Raw genomic sequence first — 23,246 nt, 5'->3', positions numbered from 1 at the left:
TTGCCCTTTGTATAAAAATGATAGATAAACAAGTAGAGTTACCGTTTTGTGGACCAGGACCCGAAATTCTTTCTCCCACCACAATTTCTTCGCTGGTACTAGAATATATCTGAGTTATTGACGTTAAACACTCAATCTTCATTGCTCCCTGCCAAATGTCATCTGCTGTTACGACGTATGCGAGACGTAATCGGGTGATATACATTCCTTCGCCGTACCTTTGTAATGGAAAACGAATCTCTATATCTGTTGCCTGGAAGAAAAGAAAGAAAAAAACATTAAGTATCCACTGCAGAATTACATTTTGGAAGTGGGATTAAATGTATTTACTGCAGTTCTATTTTAATTTTGTGTACAGAGGGATGGAGTATAGCATTTTTAAATGCTTATTGTTTTAATTTCTTAAAGAGGGATTAATAGAATTAAACCGTGAATATCAATTCCATGGTAACATTTGATTAATCGCACGTCTTGAACTTCCGAAGGTCTCTCTCACCCCCCCCCCCCACACACACAGAGAGAGACTGGTCATTTTAAATATACCATCACCGCTCACTTCTGATACATACTTGCCTCCTTTTTTTTTTAAATATGTAAGCACTTTCTACAAAGAACTGTTTTAGTGTTCTGAATTGTTAGTAAAATCCAAGTATGGAGATCCTTTAACTGTAGAAGTATTGCTGTACGTATGGCGATATTAATCCAAAAAACAAGGAATTTCATAGTGGAGATTATCTTAGCATTTTACAGATGCTTTGCTTTTTTTATACAATTTTATAATTCGATACTCCACCAACATCTCAAGCAGGCTGCTGAGGTTCGATTCTGTGAATGGGAAGGAATGGTAACTGGCGGCTGGCTGGCTGGCTGGCCTAGTGGATAGCGTCTCCTCCCTCACTCCAACAACGTGTGGCTTCGATTCCCACTATAACATGGATATTTAATTCCTTAGTTGACAGAATACTTTGTTGCCCATTGTGTGATTCTAACCTGTTTACTAGAGGCCTGAAATGGCTTGCAAAATTCAGTCTTTGGTCTGTAGAGTAGAGGGTTCCGGATTATTTAATCTTTATCATAGTGCTCGATAAAAATGGTGCTTGTTGTAGAATAAGTTTACAGTTGTTCGTGGTGGGATTCAGTAATACTACTATTATTCCCAAATTAATACGAAAAGAAAAATTAAAAGAATTCAATCAGTGGCGAAGGTAAGTCTCGTAGACCTGTCGACTAAGTGAAGAGCATCGCTCCGATTTTCAGCCTATAAGCTGTAGATTCAAATCCCATTGTAGAATGGATGCTTGTGAAATTGTGATTTGCAGTTTGGGGACCGCTGGGTTGATCATTGATGCTTCAACTGGGTTGACATACCACTAAATATCAGCTTTGGGACAAATGATTCTTGTAGATACAAAGTTATTACAAGCGATAGAAATTATATTATTTGGGAGTTTGGTTTGGACGCATAGATGGTTTTCAACAGCAATTTATTATCTTTCAAAATATTGCACGCCGGTATTGTATATCTTGTTGCATGTCATAAAATTATTATAATTAGGACAATATATTAGCCCAGAAGAGTTTGTGTTTTGCCATTAGGGGTTCAGTTATTTCCTGGTGGTTGTCTATGTACAAACCGAGGTGTTTAGCGCGTGTTACGGGTATGATTTCGGAACAGGGGCAGCTTCCATGATTAATGCAATGGTATGTTTAACTGTATATCGTTAGTGGTGTACAGTGCATGATTCTTGGGTTCTTTATGATTAGCATTTGCGTTTTAGTATTTATTGTAATTGAATTGTGGTAGAAGTAGGTGGTTATTTGGTAAGTAGGTGGTCGTGTTGTGCTTTGGGAGAGAGAGAGAGAGAGAGAGAGAGAGAGCAGTGTTAATGTCAGTGTGTGTGTGCTGTTAGTAGTGCTGTGTCACCTGCGTATTGGTATATTTCTATATGTTGTCATTTAGGACAATATATACAAATTTATATTGCTCCATACTGCAACTGTATTCCCTCTGTGATGTGTGCTTGTTTTTGTTACTTGCGTTCTGTATGTGTGAGATATTTCCGGTTTTGTTTTCTGGAAACCCTTACCGCTTCTGTGAGACGATGCTATATTTCTGTAAGTAGTTTTGTGTGTATTACTTTTTCAAGACGTTTAGAGATGACAGGGAAATTAGCTAGAGGTCTGTAGTTCTGAAAGTTACTTATTGTCCCCTGTTTATAAATAATTGTAACTATCGCAGTTTTTAGTTGTTTGGGAATAGCGCCTGTGTCGAATATCATGTTAACAAGTTTTAGAAGTACAGGATTTAGTTGTTCAAAATGTGTTAAGAGGTCTGATTCTACCACTGTTGACTTTAGGTTAATAGTTTTGTGTTGAGCATAAAGGGGAAAGTATCTAATTTATCGCATTTGAATTTTCGAAGCCATAGTTCAATGATTCTGCATGTTGCTTCTCTTTCCCATCTTGACCGAAGGTTTTGGCAATAAAATCTTGTGGGGAGGTTTTCCATCTTCGGGTTAATGTAGACCATGTTTGCGTCATATTAGCACTGTATTCCGCGAATATATATATGAAAGGTGTATATTTTTTGCGCTCCTAATTTTAGTTATTAGTTGGTTTGTGTGTTTGTATAACTTTTGTAGGTGAATGTTGTTGGGTGAAATTTTTACTCCCTTCCATAAAATATCTTTTATATTGCGATGCTGTTAAGGATATCCTCATTTTTCCATGGATTATTTAGTGCTTGTCTCCTGTTTCTTGGGTGTTTCGTTGCCTTTCTATAAACAGGAATATGCGGCTATCGTATAAGTTCTTGGCTCACGTATATTAAGATACAAAAACTTATAAAAACAGTCTATTCGGATTTTTTTAATCACGTTATCAGCGATGCTTTTTATTGTGATAGTACAGTGCGGTTTATCTGGTGGAGTTTTGAAGCATGTGGAGGATGGAAAGGTGGTGCTGTGGAATCAAGTTGCGAAAAAGATACTTTCTACAGATGTTCTACCACTAGCAACAGAAAGTGGTCAGCGATTTTAATTGTGATTATTGATGATGTGTATTAACAAGAGCCTGTATGTTTATGTCTTATATACATGATTGTGTTAGCAGATCGTTTACTATTTCTTTTCTTGTTAGTTATGATTTCGATCACATTGTGCTTTTCATTCATTTAGAAACGCGATTGTGCAGCCTCCTCTTTTTCGTGGGCTACATAAGGCAAATGACAGTTAATGTTATAAGAAGACGCTTCCTGTATCTTGTAAAAACCTCGGTATAGATTAGAACATCACATTTGTCAGAATGTTGATGAGCAGTATTGAAAGTGTAAGCCGGTATTTCTTTATACTTCTTATATTAGTGGGTAGTATGGTGAGTTCAGAATTTGTATACCATTTGTCTAATTATTTAAATATTAGAAAACAACACAGTTGACCTTTTCCCTCGAAATATGTTTGACTGGATTTATTGCAGCCATATTAGTGTGAGAAATGGCGTAAAACGTGCTCTCCATAAGATGGAGAGTGGGGGAGGGGAGATTAAGCACTACATTGGGAGACTGGTTACATCAAAGAAAACCCGAAATCATCCATGAGATTGATTGAAGGTGAATTGGGGATTCCAAAATCAACTGTTCACAACATTTTGACCGAGAGTTTGTACATCGTAAATTGAATTCGCGATTTGTTCCCCACAAGTTGACCGACAACCAAAAAATGTATCGAATTGAACACTGCAAGGACCTCATTAAAACTCGTAAGGACTCATACTTCCTTGAAACGATCGTTACTGGTGACGAAACGTGATGTTTTGAGTATGGGCCCGACACAAAGCGCCAGAGTGCTGAGTGGAGACCACCAGAAGAGGGGCATCCGAAAAAAAGTCGCTTGGAGAAGTCAAAAGTAAAGACAATGCAGATTTGTTTCTACGATTCCAAGGAATCGTAGGAATCTTTATCCACAAAGAATTCGTTCCGCCTGGCCAAACGGTCAATGGTGAGTTTTATCTCAAAGTTTTGAAGCGATTGATAGCGAGAATTCATCGCGTACGATATTCATGCCGTACGTGTACGTATTCGTCACGTACGGCATGAATATCGTGACGACCTACCGTTCGTCAAAACACACCGTCATTCTTGGCACTATAACTAGCTTCTAATGAAACAAATATCATAAACAGTTGACACAACACTAACGAAGGTTGCCGCTTTCGACGACAAAAAGATACAACAGGTGGCGCCATAGTTTCTCCTGTTTTCGAAAAGTTCGGTTTCCTTTTGGACAGAGGGTGTAGTAGCCTAAAAAAGGGTCCTATGGACATATATTATGAATGAAGTTCAGGCTTTTCAGTTCCGTCATGCATTCCTAATTATCGTGTGTGTGCCTGCCCACCTGTGGTGCTTGTGTGAATGAATTTCTTATTGTATGGACCTGCTAAATATTGGATCTATCAAGTCTGTCAGTCTACTTCCAACACAGCAATCAAACCAATAAACAATAACTAACGGGTGTCATCCTCATATAAGCTTAATAAAAAGTTTCGAGGATGCAAGATGAGAGATATTACACCTCAACCGGGATCAACACGGAAAAGAAATCCATTTATTACAACTGCAACATTCAAATGTATTAAAACATAAATAACGCGTTAAAGCAAAATCTGTAAATACGTATATATAATGTACTATTGGCGTATATATATGCTGTAAAATGTAATTTTATTCGACTGCAACTTTAAATTACCAATTACAATTTGATATACAGTCATTCATTATATTAAAAACTCTGTATAATCTTCATTCTTAATATTAGCAGAACGTGTTGTAAATACATAATATATAAGCAAAAATTATTATTAAATTTATTATTATTATTAAAATTACAATAATCAAGATGATTATTGTACTGTATGTAAATATTTTAGAGAACAATACAAATATTATTAAGCAAATTAACATGTATTGAAAGCCAAACAGCTATTTTTCTGGCATCCTTAATAATAATTAAGGGGATACAAATCCCTTGTTGTTGAACTGCTAGTAAGCAAAACTCTAAGAATGAGAACTACGAATTTATGAGTTTCATATATATACCGAAAAACTGTCGGCGAATCCAATTGTAAATGACCACTTGGTAGTGCAACACCAAGGCAACTCGAAGCAAAGGTGGAGCAAGATCCCTCACTATCCTTGATATTTTAAAAATATCCTTGATATTTCATAGATTCGTAGTTCTCGATCTTAGAGTTTTGCTTACTGGCAGTTGAACAACAAGAGATTTGTATCCCCTTAATTATTACTAAGGATGCCAGAAAAATAGCCGTTTGGCTTTCAATTCATGTTATAATATACAAACACACCTTTATGGCATTCGTATAGTAAAGGTATGCAAGTTCTTTACACTTAAACCTTTTATTATCTTGGAGGAATCGACCGTGAGATGCGGTGATTTCATCCATTACCAGCATTGCTATCCATTACCCTCCAAGGGTAATGGATGGCAATGCTGCAGCCAATGAAGTTCTAACCGAGGCTCGGCTATTGCCGTTACCCTCCTGCCATGATCAGAGCTTTAATAGCGCAATAACACCTTATCCCTACACTGTCCTCTACAGATAACGGCGAATATGAAAAGCATTCTTGCTTCGCCCCTTTAAGCCAGACCTTGTTATCTTCCAGGTCTACCTACTCACTGATGAGACCTCAAAAAAGGTTGAAATCGGTCTGGGTAGTGACCTCTCCTCATAATGTAATTACAGCATCCTCTAGGTGTTTACATTATGAGAAAATATCAAGGATAGTGAGGGATCTTGCCCCACCTTTGCTTCGAGTTGCCTTGGTGTCGTACTACCAAGTGGTCATTTACACTTGGATTCGCCGATAGTTTTTCGGTATATATATATATATATATATATATATATATATGAAACTCATAGATTCGTAGTTCTCGATCTTAGAGTTTTGCTTACTGGCAGTTGAACAACAAGGGATTTGTATCTCCTTAATAATTAAATTAATATGTGTTAATAAAATTTAAATGATAAGTTTAGTTATAAAGAATGCCTCAAGATGCGGACTAAGACGAACAATATTATGATATCAACAGATGCTATCATTTAAGGTAATGTCATCTGGATGTTAATTTTGGTAATAGGATTATAATGTGCATTATAATCCCACCGTCTTCGAAGCTAGATTAACCTTTTGTGAAGACCGTAGGATTACTGTTTATTTACTGTTCGTAGTTTTTTTGTATATGTGCGTGCGTTTTTCCTTGTCTCCTAGATCAGTGCTTCCCAAACTGTGGGCCGCGGCCCCCTTGGGAGCCGAAGGTTTGGTTGAGAGGGACCGTGAAATAATGAAAACAAATTTAAAATGTTTTAAGACTTAGTAAATTTTTTTATCTTGAAAGAAACGTATTTAATTTTTATTATTTATTATTTGTTATTTTTGATATTTTAATAGAAAAAAATCACATATTGGTGCGGGTTCACAAATTTTGCTTCCTGCGTATTTGGGTGCTTAATGAATATTAGTAAATGAGTAAACTTAATGAATATGTTACCGCTAAAGTGCAGAAATCAGTTATTCTGCAGATTATCTAGGTATTGTGCAGATTAACTACGGTGATCCGTTAATGTGCGGAAAATTGTTTCATTTCTCAAATTACCTAGGTAATCTGCACATTGCCTAGGTAATCTGCACATTACCTACTGGGCACGCACTCGTTAAAGTGAAAATAAGATCTTTGCTGGAACAACAGCAACGTCTCTTAATGTTTAAATTAAGATAATGTTATTTATTTATTTTTTGATATCTAAAGAATCAAGTTAATACAATCAAACAATCAACAAATTAGTTGATAGAATCAATCAATTAATATAATACAAGGAATCAAACGGTTTAAAATATTATTACAATTAAGAAAAAAAAAACATATGATAAAATTATGTTTACTTATTAAAAAACCAAACTAAAAGTGGAGGGAGAGGGGGAAGGAGTAGGGAAAGGAAATGAGAGAAACAAACTTTTGAACGATACGGAAACCGTTAATGTGCACATTACCTAGGTAAAATGCGGAAAACTTTTGATTCCGCACGTTAATGGAGCAAATCAGTTAATCTGCAGATTAACTAGGTAATGTGCACATTAACGGCTTTCGAGCTTTAGCGGTAACAAATATATGCTTATTCATATAAGTTTCATTTCAAAGCAGAAATCTAAGAATTGCAGTTTCAAATATTTCACCTGATATTGACTTTTTGTGTAGCAGTATTGAAACACATCCCTCACATTAAATTGTTATTGAAATTCTTTTATGTTTTTAATTCTTTCTTTATTACTAATCGTTTTACGTTTCATGTGCTTGTACTGCAAATGTGCAATAACAATATATCTGTCTATATAAAAATATGAGATAATGTGCCATGTCAAATGTGTATGTAAGATGCTAAAAATGTAATATTTGCATTTGATTTTTGCAATTTTCGATGTGTATGTTTTGTATTGAATATAAATCTTCCCTATATATATAAAATGATAAGCCATTTTATGTAACGCTTGTGTATGTCACGTTTTTTGTCAAGTTATTTGAAACGTTTTGAAACTCGGGGACTACCCTGAGTGTCGAGTCGTCAAAATTCGAGTCATCAGAATTCAAGGAGAACCGGCCTAGCAGTCCGGAACTCGGAGAATTGGGCATCGTAGGCGCCAAGGGCGGAACCCCCCTTTCGAATTTTCAAAATTCGAGTCATCAGAATTCAAGGAAAACCCGCCTACCAGTCCGGAACAAGGGGGGGGGCGCCGTAGGTGCCAGGGGACGGTGCCCCCCTAGTACAATAAATATTATAATAATATATGTGTATATTACGATTTTTTTCGAGGGGGGCCGTGAAATATTTTAATTTTTCCAAAGGGGGCCCTGATATCCAGAAGTTTAGGAAGCACTGTCCTAGATAACCTATCCTGTATAGCCTTTCAGTTCCATGGATGTATTGTGCTAACTGTTTCTGGTTATGACACTTTCATAGTTATGATATAGTTCCATATGATATACTTCCATAGTTAAGCCGTTATCTTAGTATTGTTTCACAGATGCTGTGGTATATAATTTTCTTAGTGTTGATTGGTATCATGTCCTTTAATTGGAACGATTTAGCTGCAATAAGGTATTCAGTGTGCTAGGTATATTTAAAGTAAAGGCCCAGGTACTTAACATGTGTTACGGATGTAGTTTCAGGACAATGGCAAGTGTTAACATTGACAATAAAATGATATCTGTGACTGTGTAATGTAACTGAAATGGAATATGCAACTATTGGGTTTTTAATAACTGACATTTCGGTTTGGGTATTATTATGATTGAATTGCTATGAAAATATCTCTTTAATTCATTCGAGTGTTATTGTGTTTTGGAGACGGTGATGCTAATGTCTTGTGCATTGTTAGTAGTGCAGTGTCGCTGCATACCATATCTGGCTGTGTATTGGGGAGGTTGTGAAGATCGGTTATGTACTGTATATGTTAAAAAGCGGTAGGTGTTAATATTGCACTTTGAGCAGCTCCGAGTTTAGTCTGAATATCTGTATCATAGTTGTCAGCTATTTATGTTACTTGAAGTCTATTTGACAGGTATCAGACCGCCCAAGTACATTCAAGATATGCTAAATAATTCACTCTATTTGAATTTTAAAACAACAACAAAAATCAAAAGGGTTTTATCTTAGCGATGGCTACAATCAAGCTTGGAAAATTTGGGAAGAAATCTCATGATTGTGAAAATAAAGCAAGGCTACTGCCAGGAATTTTCTATCCTTGAATGAATTCAATGATTTAATGATTATTATATGAAAGTAGCAATAGGGCCATTGTTCATCATAGAAATATGATGGCCTATGATGTCTTAGATGAAGAGTTTTTTGCATTGGCTGTATAAAGAATTTAAATACGTTTGCTTCGATATTTTATACGGGTACAAATAAAGTATTAAAACATTTCCGGGAGACGTGAAGTGGAACTTTGGTCTTTTTTTAATCCCCATACCGATCTAAAAACTTATACTTGACAGGATGCGGCATACACACAGACTTCGTTTATTGCCTCATCGATTTTGTCAAAAGCAGGTAAGGCTACGAAGCACCTGTACTACGTAAACTGCGTGTGTTATTTTCTAGCAAGTGTGCATATTATCCGGAGTGAATAACCCAAAAGCTCAGGAGGAAACCCTGTAGACTTTGTATAGAAGGCGACCAACTCGCATTTATAAATAATCCCTTCGCACTGCTAATGGAATCAAACTCACGTCGTTTTTGGACCAAAGAACGTGATCTCAAAGGTGCCCAGGAGGGTAAAAGGGAGAGAGAAGTATGTAAATATGCACTGATCGACATATAGGGAACAGAGGGGAGGGGCAGTCCGTAGTACGTGTATCAATTTCTTAGGAGCACATCCGTGATTAGTCAATGTACCACCTGCTGTTGATGGACATCTTTTTCTCTCACTGAGTTATTTGATTTGGAAACATTGTTTTGTTAGTTTTCCTGAAAACGTCAGCTTCGAACTTTTTTAGCCGTAGATAAAAAAAAAAAAAAAAATTCCACGCAGGCGTATCTAGGGGAGGGCGGAAGGGGCGGTCTGATCCGGGCGGCACTTTGCAGGTTTTTGAACTTTTGCAGTTTATTCTAAAATACAGTCTCGAGAACTCTCCAAATATTGTAATACTACTGTGAATTTTCCTGACAATTGCTGTAAGTGTTGCTAGTTGTGAGAGGAGTTTTTCTAAATTAAAAATGATTAAGATTACCTACATTATGAAATAGACTTTGCCAATATCATCGACGATTTTGCTAACAGAAAAGCAAGAAAAATAACATTTTAGAATGTTGGAATTAAAGTTTTACTTCCAAAATAAACATATTGTTTTAATTTATTTTCCTATAGATCGTTTTGACTTTTTGCAGTATTTTTGGCGTGTATTGAGAGGGGGCGGCAAACTCAGGGGCCGTGCAGAAGTTACGTTTACTCATTATAATAGTGCAATGATAATAATTCGTGATACTTAAATGACGCTTGTGGCCCAAGACCTGCTAGCTATCCTTGGCTTTCGTAACCATAATTTAGGAAAAGGTAGTTCTTATCCGTAAATACTTATTTTTGAGCAGTTTGTCTGGTTGATAGAGGAGAAACCATACCACCTTCGCATGAAACGAGTTAATTCACTTTCAAATGTTATATACTCCCTCATAAATGTTCTTATAAAAAATATTAGAACAGATGCCTTTCCAACCAAAGAGCGTCGAAACCAAGTGAGTTAATGATAGTATTCAGAGAGAGAGAGAGAGAGAGAGAGAGAGAGAGAGAGAGAGATTGGATAATTTGTACAGATCAAATCTTTGCCAGTCTAAATGAAATTAATGTATCTTGGTGGGATTCACAATTATTATCGTTTGAATAAGCATGTTTGTCGAGCAAATGTCAATACAAAAGTTGTTCTCCGCACTATATAAACACTATTTTATTATAATAGAAGTCTTAACAGTTTCAGGGAGTTTTATTCCCCACTATGGGACCACAAGCATTACTCGCTTTCAGAATTATACACCTGACCGACCCTCCTTCACAAATATAAATAAATAACTTTAATTAATTAAAATAAACAACTGAAGGTGCTCTGAGAGAGCATCTTTAACCTACTTAAGAGTGGTGTAGATTTCCAAATTTAGCTTGAGACACGTGTCATTTCGTTTAAAATATATCATCCAACTTGCGAATTCGTTTAAAAACTTAATTAAGGCTGGTGAAAATGAGGTCAAACCAAAAATCAAAACTGTTTATGTCGTAATCTATCTCCATTACTTTAACTTAAACTAGTCTTAGAAAAATTACTAATCAATATGGAAATCTGCTTTGTGGGATCGACTTTTCCACTTTAGGGCTTCTCAGATAATAAAGTTAACATACAAGTCGTTTTTTTCGAAAGGCGCAAATTCCATTGAATTTAACGGAAAAGTAATGTATTTACTTTAGGAAGATGGCATAACATGAAGGGATACTACTTACGTAAGAAGAACTTCGCCAAGAGATGATTAGTAATGGATCGGTAAATAAGGAACATGTCTTTGTTAAGAATAGTTAGGATGACGATGAAAGGTTGAGTGATCAAGAAAATTTAACTTTATAAGAGAGGCAAAGAAAATACTGAGTTCAAATTCTTTGATATTCTGCTTTCAGTAAACTGTTTTGAAAGCTTTGAGGGACGAAAAAATCCTCACCTGCATATGAGAGCAGAATCTCACCTTTGCTTGAATTCAAAAATTCAAAAGCCCCGATAAAGTTTTTTTTTTTTTTTTTTTTTTTTTGTTTTGTGTGTCATGGACAGGATTCGAACTCAGGTTTCGAACCAAAGAGCTCCGGTTCAACGGTTGTACTGTTGAATACAGTGTCGAACCAATTCCATAAAGAAAAAATCATATAATTCTTTATTTGATAATATTATAGTTTGTTCAGAATAACTTTACAGAATATTTTACAGGATATTCTTAGAAGACGTTTTACACAATTTTCAGTTTAGAAAACAAATCTTATGTAATTCCTTCATGAAAGGAAAATTTTATATTCGCTTTTTTGATTGATTAAGAAATTTAAGAACAGAAAATTATTACTAGCGATCATGGAATCTAAAGGCAACTGAAAGTTATCTCAATATTCTGGTTTCCGTCCCCGAAAAAGAAACTCCGGATTGTAATAGTTCATCCTGCAGTAGCCAAATATAACTACTCGGCTTTAAGGACGCTGTAAAGGTCGAGTACATGGGCATAAAGTAGAGGAACATAATCGTAAAGACTAAATAAAGCACTTCTAGTGTAGTGGAAGCTTGCTTGCTTGTTAGAAACTTGCGTGCTCACTTCCTGCTAATACTTTTGGAACACGTCGTTCAAAATCCTGTACACGTAACAGTTTTTACTCAGCTTCACATTCCAGGCAGTCGTTTCTCACAGATACCAGAGATGCCTTACGAAGGAACCACCTTATAACTTATTTTGAAAAGTTATAGGGTGGTCAACAGTTTATACAAAATAGTTCATGCTACTGTGTCTCTCTCTCTCAGGTTGGAAAGATCCAGATTCGAATCCCTTTAAGAACGCAACAGAATTTTACAGGTTTTCTCAGCAAAAGTTGATTCAGTGGACCTCGAGGAAAAGCCAGAGGAATCAAGCCTAAGTTGCCTTTAGGTTAAAAAATAAACGAAAAGATGTATACATACTTATACATGGTAAATTTAGAAAAATAAAATGCTTATTATAGTACAGTTATTATCAATGTAATTAATAACAGTAATTAGTAAAAGCATTTATTTTATATAATTATCATGTCGATATTGCGTAATATCAACATGGTATTAGCAGCAGCAGTGAAGAAGAGACGGCTCAACAAGTACCGACATTTCGTGGTCCTTCCCTAACACAATATATCTGATGTCTGAAATAGGTTCTATGGTTGATTTTCTTGAGTTCACGGGACGGAAAACCCGAGTTTCAGGGAGAAAAAACCCGATTGCCCATGCCAGAGATCGACTAATTCGGGAACCGGTCGAAAAAAGGCTTAGAAATTTTTTTTCTAGTCGCCGCTAGATTTGAAACCAAGTCTTCTTTCGTGGGGTGCAAACGCCACATCCACTCGGCTACACAGGCCTACTGTGTGTGTAGTGGCGCACCCAGAAGCGGGGGGGGGGACAGATCCCCTTGCACGCTCCAAAAGAAAGAGGAAAAAAAAAAACACTAAAAAATTTTCCAAAAATCTTTTCTTAATTAAAATTCATTTTTTTATTTATGTTATGTCGTGTCTTCTATTTCTATACTACTTATGAATTAGCGATCATTGCAGATGCTCAGTCATAGGTCGTATGCGATGCGCATTGTGTAATCTCAAATCTTCTACTCAAATTCCTCTCCCGCAAGATTAAATCCTGAGTGTGTACGCGCACGCACACACACACTCTCTCTCTCTCTCTCTCTCTCTCTCTCTCTCTCTCTCTCTCTCTTAGGGAATACTTAAGGATTCACTAACAAATTCATGCACATGATACATCGATGAACCACTATGTAATCGCAATTTAGTTTCACCATGTCGCCTCCTCTTTCCTGCACACGGCAAACCCCCCCCCCCCCCTCTTAAACCCAGCTCTACAAACATAGTAAAAAATATCGCTGCCAAAATTAGAACAAACACAAACTGTAATCAAAACTGGAAAACATACTTTGCCAAATGCAGAACATAAAATTTATTACCCCAAACTCCATAGCAAGCCGTGCATTTTAAAATACAGGAACTCATGTAATTCTAAAATTTGTAAACATGATATTCGATCTCAATGTCATCCTCATATAACTAAAAACCGTGGTAATTAAACCTATGCACAAATTCGGCAGAAGAAATGACGTTATCATTATCTTTAAACTTCCTGAAAAAGTAATATATGTAAGATGGACATCATGATCATCATCTTTCAAAAGCAGGACAGTTTCCTGAATAGAAGACATTACACACAAACAAAGCCCTCGATAAAAACAAAACTAGCTATTCTTATACTTGTCGACTTAACCAGAGTTTCTCACAGTTGATCATGAATTAGTGTCGTCCAAATTATCTGTCACATAAAAACCCGAGTAACAATAATAGACATAAATCATAGCCAGAGCATTAAGCTACAGCAGAGTCACTGAAGGCGAAATATTATCACGGTACTCTGTTCAACTTGAACAGAAACAAACATTTACAAACTGGCCACGCACAGACATTATATCAATACCGAGATCATACTATCCTACTCTACTAACAATACATACATACATTAATACGGCTATTTCCAAAACTCAGCACCTAAACAAACTAATGACCACTTCTGTGACAGTTCAGTTATAATTAGGGCGACCATTTTTTACTCGCACCAATCCGGAGATATAAAAATTTTCTGATAAAAAAAATGCGGAAATTTATATATTGTCTTATTGCATCAATCTGCATATTTTAATCACAAATAATATTTTTATAATGTTTATTATATTTATTATATTATATAATAAACAATATAAAATATAATTTGTGATTAAAATTTACAGATTAACCAGTAAGACAATATATATTTTCTCACTCGTATATTATATCATAATAGCCTGTGTAGCTCAGTGGAAGTGGCGACTCTGAGCTAAGCCGCCCGAAGATAGACTTATAGTTCAAGTCTAGTCGCCGACTAGAGGAGCTTTTTTCTGAGACTTTCTTCGACCGGTTCCCAAGTTAGTCAATTTCTGGCACGGGCAAGCAGGTTTTCCATCCCGGAAACTCGGGTTTTTCGTCCCAAAAACTCAAGATAATGCGGATCGTAGAATCCGCATTATTTTAGACCGTAACATATCCTTTTAGGGTTAGGCACCAAGAGATGGCAGCACTTGTTTGCCCCTCTCTTCATTTGCGCCGCCTATAATTAGTGATAGACATGAGCCACCCATCTCTGATTGGCTACCGGTGGAGATTGAACTACCACCCAGTCTCCAAAAGCTATATGAGGTTTAAAGGCCTCGCCTACTCCCTATAAGGAAATAAAAGGCGTTAGCTTATTATTATATCATAATATTTTTATATCACAAAATAATTATAGAAGATAGTAATAAATTACTATTTTATATTTAAGATGTTTTGTAATTATAACTTTTAAATTTTCAAGATTCAGTTGTGATTTCTTTAACAGTCCAGAAGTTGTTGATTATTGAAAATACACGTTCTGTTGCTGACTTCATTCTCATCTCGACAAACAGACTCCATATATTTTTTAAAAATGTTGAAATGTAATTGGTATTTACTATTCATTGATAAACTGCTCTATTAACAACGTAAATATATGAAAAATCATTAAATAACATCTATAACGCAATACGCTATTTGAAATAACATTGCTGCCAATAAGTGATGGCGACTTAATTCAGAGAACGAATTATATTTGTATTTTGAAAAACACCGCAGTCATAAACACCGCTTTCGGCGCAACTGACAAGCGTACAAAAATTGTTGCAATTTTTGCGAGTTTTTTATTTTAAATAATGTTACTAGCATCTTAAAACGGGACTATAAAAATTCGGGTCATTTACTAATGTGGTTTCGAATCCTGTCATCCTAGTAATCATTGCACACTCAGGATTTAATCTTGGGGTGGGGGGGGGACGAGCACTCATGATTTAATCTTGGTGGGCCGAGTTGAGTAGACGATTTGAGAATACACACTACGCATTACATACTGTACGACTTATGACTGAGCATCTGCAGTGATCGCCAATACATGATTCCCGTGATCTCTGGACTGGCTCGGGCAAACCAAGTATCGCCCGAGCACTACTTCTTCGCCTTGCGTTCACAACGGCCGTGATTCCCGGGAGCCAGAGGGTATTTCCACCTTATGTGACTGCTAATTCATAAGTAATATAGAAATAGAAAACACGATACAACATAAAAAAAAAAAGAATTTTAATTAGGAAAATATTTTTGTAAAATTTTCTTGTCTTTTTTCCTTTTCCTTTTTTTTTTGGGGGGGGGTGCGCCAATGCTAGTAATAATAAAACTAAAACGGAAATGCTAACCCTAAAGAACCAACGAATCATGCAGCTTCTATTGCTCGCACTGCACAGTCGCATGTACCACTGCAATAACAAAGGTTGTTACAGTCTTGAAATTATACCCGTAACTCACGCTAAATATCTTGGTCTTTATGTAGACTGATATCTTAAATGGACTAATCATTTAGAACACCCGCATACCTAACTCCACATCATTGCTGAAAAATAAATTCTTCTCAACAGATATTAACGGGGGGGGAAATGAAATTCGTGAATCAGTATTCAGATATGGCATCAGTCTACAAAGAGTCTCAAAATTAGAAACATTACACAGAATAATTGTTTCAACCATGCTATTCAGGCATAGCATATATCATATAATCACCGAAACCCATTTCGATGTGCAAAAATCCTCAGGATAAATCTGAGACATCACGTACTATTTACTGAGATATTATTTCATTGACGCCTGTCGCAAGTGCAGAGACACGTGCTGTTAACGGAACACTAAAACTAGAACTGTGTGAAGTTGTAACAGCACACCTAATAGCGTAAAAGATAACATCCTCACTACATAAAACATGGAAACCACAATAACTGTCTTCATAAAAGTTTACTGTGGCTTCGAAGTCGGTGGGATTACATCGCCTGAATGCCTGCTCATCTATCTTTACTACTACTGTTATAGAATTACTTCCGTCAATATTTTAAACGTGAAATGCTATCGTAACTTATTAAACAGTACTACGTTTAATATTAACCATATCATTTCCACTACAGAGATTAAAATTAATGCAAATTTAAAATATACAATTCAGTATCAATGCGAGTGTTATAGCAGATCTTATATGCTGTCTTCCAACTCTTATTAGTTGTGACAATTAATTATTATTATCATTATTATTAGACCCTCAGAATCAACGCTAGTTGTGAAATAGACAGATAGGTTTGTGCTCCTGCTCAGAGTAAATTTTAAGTAAAAAATTTGATTTATGCTGCAACAATGTCAGTAAATGTATACACCATGTAACTAAAACTTGAGATCTGGAAAATTTTTATTCATCATAAAACTTTTTATCCCGTACAATAATAATAACATTGAGGAGATTCTTCTGACTGCTAGGGACATCATGGGGAATTATAATTTAATACTATCACAAACTAAACGTGCTTAAAAAATGAAGAATTCGTAAGCAACTGAGCATTTTAAAATCATAAATAGAGCAACTTAAGCTGGTTGGCGTAAACCTACAGATAGAGGGCATATCGTGAATAGAACCTACAAGAAACATTACAGATGCAAAGAATTCAACCAGAGCAAAACTAAATTATTGAAATCAAGTGATTATTAGATCCAGCATTATTTCAAAGCCGAATGTAGAAACTATGAAAGTTTCGTAAAAATAAATTGACCAGAGAACTTGGAATAGGCCCGTTGGCATTTATGAGTGACCCTAGCGCGGCCCGCCTTAGAAAACATGAACCAGGCGTCCATATATTCGCTTTCTAATTTGGTCCATTTTTTAAGGTTTCACTGGCCTGACAGCTGTTTCAAACTGTTGGTTGTCGTCAGAGACCAGGCAGATACTTAAGTAAAGCCCTATCTAAAAATTAGGCGATTCCCGGACCACTCCCCATGAGTGACCGAAAGATCATCCAACTCAGTGTTGGTTCCACTCAAGCTCACCCCACCACTGAGCAGAACCGCTCATATTACAGGGAAAAGCATCCACGGACAAAGCCGCGCACGGGCCAGGCCGGAAATCACCTTCCCCGGAGACTCGAAATTCTCTCTCAAGGCAGACTCCCCGAAATCTTAAGTCTTAACTCTCATCACCGGGAGCTAGACTCGGAAGAAACCTTAAGAAAGCAAAAACTCTCTTTCAATGCGAAGGAACTTGAAACGCCGGAGAGGTGTATTTTTCGTAAGCGAACTCTCGGTCGGTGCGTAAAAGTAGTTCCTAAAATAAAGATAAAGAACCAAAAGGCTTCATTTCGGCGACGCAAAATTTATAAAAATCAAGCAGACGTTAAATCCAGCATTATTTCTCGGCCGAAAACCAACGAGTTTGAAAAGCTGTCAGGCCAGTGCAACCTTAAAGAATGCACCAAATTAGAAAGCAAATATATGAAGGCCTGGGCAGCGTGCATATTTTTCTAAGGCGGTCCTTGCTAGGGGGACTCACAAATGCAGGCAGGAGTATTCCCGTAAGCTCTCTGATCAATTTCTTTTTAAAACTTTCATAGTTTCTATGTTCAGTTTGAAATAATACTAGATCTAATCTAATATCCACTTGATTTTTATAATTTTTTGTTGCATTCCCGAACGGAAGCCGTTTGGCTCTTTATCTTTATTTTAGTAAAAACTATATTATAGATTTATTAGCAAAGCAACAACTACTTAATCCGCGAAATCTGCAAAGAATATCACGATGTTATCTGTAAAACATTCCAGATTATATACAAGAAATCAATCTGACGGCCACGAAAGAATGGAAAAATTAAGACTTCTTTCTTTAATCCAGCAAAAGATGTATCTCGAAAAAAAAAATAGTCAAAACACTTGCCAAAGAATTGAATCTATAAAAAAAATAAAAAAAAATGTTGTCTAAAGAGACAAATTTCTTACGTATCAAGTAATCATTCCATATATAAGGAAGAAATCGATTGAAATATATTCTTTACTATCTAATCAGCCCTCAGTTGACATAATTTTTCTATCTGATCTGAGGCAAGCTGATATTTTATTTCGTCCATTATTTCTGTTATAAAAGGGGAAAAAAAAAAAACTTGCGTGTTGCTTGTAAACTGTACGTGACTTATTTGACTAGACGTTCCTGTAAATCTGGCCATCTGTTTATTTTATTTCTTTTTATCAGATTGTTCCTCTTCGCAGTGTGATGATGGCCTTCAGGGATTTCTTAATCGACTCGAAGCGCTGTTCATTTTAACGATTGTCAATCTCCCCCCCCCCTTGAACAGCACGCAAACAGTCAACATTACAGATTGTCACGACAATAAACACTTGGGCATACAGATATGTGTACATTTCAGGTTACAACGGAACAAGCACTTCTGTCACACAATGAACAACCGAATAGACGTTTTCCTCGCAAGAGTGTAGCTGTACTTCATGAAACTCTTAGTATGTCCTTTTAGCACGAGTCAGTTCGTGCATGACTGTCTTCGGTAACTTTACAATGGGCTTCAAATACAAAGCGAAATAATAGTTGATAAAGAATTATGTTGTAGAAACCATTACCTCCGTGAATGTCTCGATTAAAGTTAAAATGATGAATGCCTCGCATCGCATTGTTAACTGAAGGTTATTCCGGTTTCTGTCCTGCTTTTGGAATGTGTACCGACGGTTTAAACGTCTTTCTTCGAAATTCATTACAATAAACAGATACGCCTTTCTGCAATCTGTTGGTTTCACATTTTCCCATTAAACTGAATGTTTACAGAATATCCTAATCTTTCTTATTTTCACTTTTTGATAATTCTATGTAGACGTTATTTATAATTAGTTTCCCCCTAAAGCTTTCTTGTAAGTTAACAACTTGTCATCCTCTAAGGACCAGTCGGTAAATTTATTACACTGTGAAAGAAGAAGGGGTTAGTTTTTCGTGATTAGCAGACCCGATGACCAATACAGTATATATAAATATAGTAAAAGAGAAATCTAAGAGTTTTGAAAATAATCATACAAAAATTTATGGGTAACCTTAAATAAAATTTATTATTAAACTTACCGATTTACCATTAACTAACCACCGCATGTTAGCAGGCGGTTTTGATGGGGCTGAAACGCAGGTGATGTTAACAACGTCACCTACTTCATATTGTGGTTCAAGACCTTCGATAACAGGCTTCGTTCCAGGATACACTAAAATAAATAAATAAATAAACACTTTTTATTTTAGTTCAAACTTTTTAGATTCAACACGAGAAACAATTCTTTGCATCACACACACACACACACACACACACACACTGTATTAATGTAATGAGTCATAAATTTAAGTTTTTTTCTTTTTTGTGTACTGAAAGAATTTCAGTTCAAGATGTTTCTTAATCGTGGTTCCTTGGTCTTGACTCCACGATTACGAAACTACGAGTGATCCGGAAGACTGGTAAATTCTATTCCATGAATTTACCAACCAGTCTTAGCAAATGGCAAATGTGACACAGGAAATTTAGACAACACTGGAAGTCTTTTACGGCGATTGACATTCATAACCGCCTTTGGAATGAAAGGCCAAGCTGGAGATTTCTTAATCTTTGCCACTAGACAATGGCAAATGTTTATTTATTTTAAACCTCTTTAGGTGTTCCGGGAAATATTCGATTTCAACCAAAATTTTTAATGAAAATTTCGTCAAACTTTATCTTGTCAAACGTTTATATGCTTCTTTTAATCCCCTGCATGTTATAGTATGAGAGACCTACATGTTTATTGTACACATGCTAAAAATCTAAAGAACCCTAACAACATATTCTTGAATAAGTTATTGGCTCAAACTTATTTTCAATGCCAGCATCCCTGCTTATCGAATGAGGATGCTGTCAGCTTGGATTTCTGCATAGTTCTGTCTAGCTCAGGAATATCTGTCGATTGAATTCTGTGCAAATTCTGCTTAGCAAACATCGTTCCTTTTGAATATAGCAAAGGGATGATATATCAAGTACCGATTCCCGGATATAAATATTTTAAAAAACTGTCCTGGTCGTCTAAAATACTCCAGAATTCATAATAGTATGGGGTGCTTTGTGGGAATGATAGAAAGACAGATTTTGAAGAGAAACAAAAAATTTCTGAAACTAGAAGCAAGACGTTTGTGGAAGATCATCCCTAAGGATATAATTTGGAAAATAACGCAAAGGCTCTCTTCAATGTTATTTACGACTGCAGTAAATAATAAATCTGTCACTGAACTATGGCGTGTGAATCACTGAAAAGTAGCGTTTTTAAGCTGTGTTCGTGACTAAAAGACCAATAGTGTAACTGAGAACAAGAGATAACAACTACTGTTGAAAATAGTGACACATTAATTCACCTTACTAACATTATATTCAATCAATTATGACTAAATCCTCTTTTACCAAAATGAATGAAAGGCAAAACAGGTAAATTGAGAGAAAGAGAGAAAAGGCATATTTCTCAAGGCCTCGCCAGCCTAGTAGATAGCCTAGAAAATGTTATCTATTAAGCTGGCAAGCAGATAGCATGTCTGCTTTCTACCGCTATGTTCTAAGTTCGAATCTCGGCATGGATGTTTGTAAAATCCTACTCTGGATAAACATATAAAGCTTTTTGAGTTTATAAGGATTGTCTTTTAAAAAAAATAAATTAAAATAAACCCTGTTATTTTTTCTTAATCTGCAGGAAGAGTGGTGTAATTGCAAACCACTGACTTGCAAAGCTTTTTGTGCAAGAGCGAAACCAATTTTGATTTAGATTTTGCCAAAACAACTCAGGATGAGAAGCGAGTGTGCACAATTCACTCGACTATATAAAAAAAGGGAGAAAATCTTTTCTTCTTTTGAAAATCTCATCTAAAGTTTTTTTGCGTCCTAAACATGAGTCAACCCAGATCTCCACTCCTGAAGATCCTTGTCCCTTCGGAATTCATTACAAATATCCGTTCTGAGTCCTGGATATATGGAAAGAGAACGATGCGATCTCAGAGCTGCGTGATTCATTTCCTTTTCAGGTTTCTCCCTCAAAAGGAGAGCTAACAATAGTTTAATACTCCTCATACACAAACTTTATCTATCAACACCTTGTGTTTATTTCATTCTCTGGGTGTTTTGGTGTTTTCTTTTACATTTTTTTACTTGATTTTCCTTTACCTTTATAATCGTATACTTTTCTTTATTTCTACCGTTTCTTCCATAATCAACTGATTTAAAGAGATTGCATTTTTAATTCTGCAATTATCTTTTTGCTTTGCTGTTCTATTATAAATTTTTGCTAATTTTTATTTTGTATTTTATTGCATTTATATTTATTTGAAATTTAATACATTTGCAAATAAATACGCATTCATTTTATCGCTCCCTTTCTATAGATCATCTACTCCACATGAATGTAAACATGCTTTTCTCAATATAGATCTGAATACTTCAGAAATGCCGAACGAAGAAAAAAAAAGATCATAATGTAATGCAACATTTTTTCAATTTAACATTTAAGAGTGCTTTAGGAATATGCCGAGAATGCGGTTTTGTTACCATAACTGAGGAAAGTGCATCGAAAGTAGAGTTAATGCTGGTCAACAGGTTTCTCTCAACACACGTAATTTAAGAGTGCCATCATGATCAAGAAACTCTGGCTATTAGAAGTATTGAAATTGTTAGTAGTTTTTCTGGCAAGAATGCAAGCAAACTTTAATCATTTTAAAATCTAACAGATCTTCAGGAGAATGCGAGAGTAGAAATGGGTAAATTGCTAATTGCTAATACAAATTTTATAAACTGGCAGAAAATAGAACTGGACAAACAAGAGATGCCTTTCAAACCAATTTTATTTCAAGCCAAGTAAAATACCGATTGCTCATTCCATATGTTATTAGGCATATAAAGGTGTATATATATCTGTCTTTATAATAGATATCTAATATAATAAACAAACGAATAAATTTTAATGTTTCTTAATGTTATCATAACTACCTTTTGAAACAAACTATATTAGTTTACCTAGATGAGATCTTTTACTATTTTCTAAACTAAAAATAAGATCAGAATGACAAAAATGCCTCACCTTCTTTTGAGGTAACTCTATGATCAAAATGAAATCGTTATTTCTTAAAATCATTTTATATGTTTTGGTTAAATTAATTGAAATCATGATTTTATAGAATCAGTTGTTCTAAATACAGTGTTATCGATTTCGAACAGAAAAGGCCCCAAACTCGACCTCTGAAGTATCCACCTTTCTACATTACAATCCCTCTCATTCCGACTATTCCGAGAAGTGGAAAATCAAGCGAAAACCTGTCGAAGAAAAATAAGCAGCTTTTTTATTTAAAAATTCATCACCACAGGTAAACATTAAATAAAGATGAATATTGTGAAATTTTTTCCTTTTGTTCGGATCCTGTGTGGGAGGTAAGGAACTTTGATAAGTACTTTTTCTTCTGAAGCAGGTCTCATTTGGAGCTGGCAAAGTTTTTCAACAAAAAAATGGAAAAGCAAATAGAAAACATAATTTCACCTCATTGGCATAATTATCTCGATGGTAATCCAAACTAAAACCTTCAAAAGGATACATGCATTCGTGAGACTACTACTATCAGCATGAAGGAAGTTGAAACTGACACATCGACACAGCATTTATAAAAGCAAGTGTCACTCTATGAATTTCATTACATGATAAATTCAGCACACATTTATTGGCTCTAGTTAAAATCTCTATCTTCTTATTCAAATTATACTACTCTCAATAGACTTGATATTAATGTCTCCTAGTTCAGATGGAATTCCTCTAATTGTGCGAAAAATTATGCTCCAGAATTAACACTCATCCTGAATCACCTATATACACGTAAGTTGTCATGATGATTTGAATCCGCCTATCAGCATAGAAGCAAGCCTTTATCTAGCCTATTCTTAAAAAGGGAGATAAGTCATCTGCCAAATTATCA

At 35.6% G+C, this 23,246-nt stretch overlaps 1 protein-coding gene across 1 annotated transcript in view; it reads right to left on the bottom strand.

Moving 5' to 3' along the window:
• The window catches only part of LOC150100473 (uncharacterized), a 230,207-nt gene that overhangs the window by 50,856 nt on the left and 156,105 nt on the right, over positions 1–23,246 (bottom strand). Inside the window, exons 5-6 of the mRNA XM_090402661.1 lie at positions 19,353–19,486; positions 43–253 (exon numbers count right to left, since the gene is read on the bottom strand). Coding sequence (XP_090258787.1) covers positions 43–253; positions 19,353–19,486 — 345 coding nt within the window. The remainder of the gene's footprint in view (positions 1–42; positions 254–19,352; positions 19,487–23,246) is intronic.

This window comes from Typopeltis vanoorti, chromosome 13 (genome assembly GCF_054136105.1).
Source record: "Typopeltis vanoorti isolate ZY-2024b chromosome 13, IOZ_Tvanoo_1.0, whole genome shotgun sequence".
In the NCBI taxonomy this organism is placed as follows: Eukaryota; Metazoa; Arthropoda; class Arachnida; order Uropygi; family Thelyphonidae; genus Typopeltis; species Typopeltis vanoorti.
This window is presented reverse-complemented; position numbering and strand designations above follow the sequence as displayed.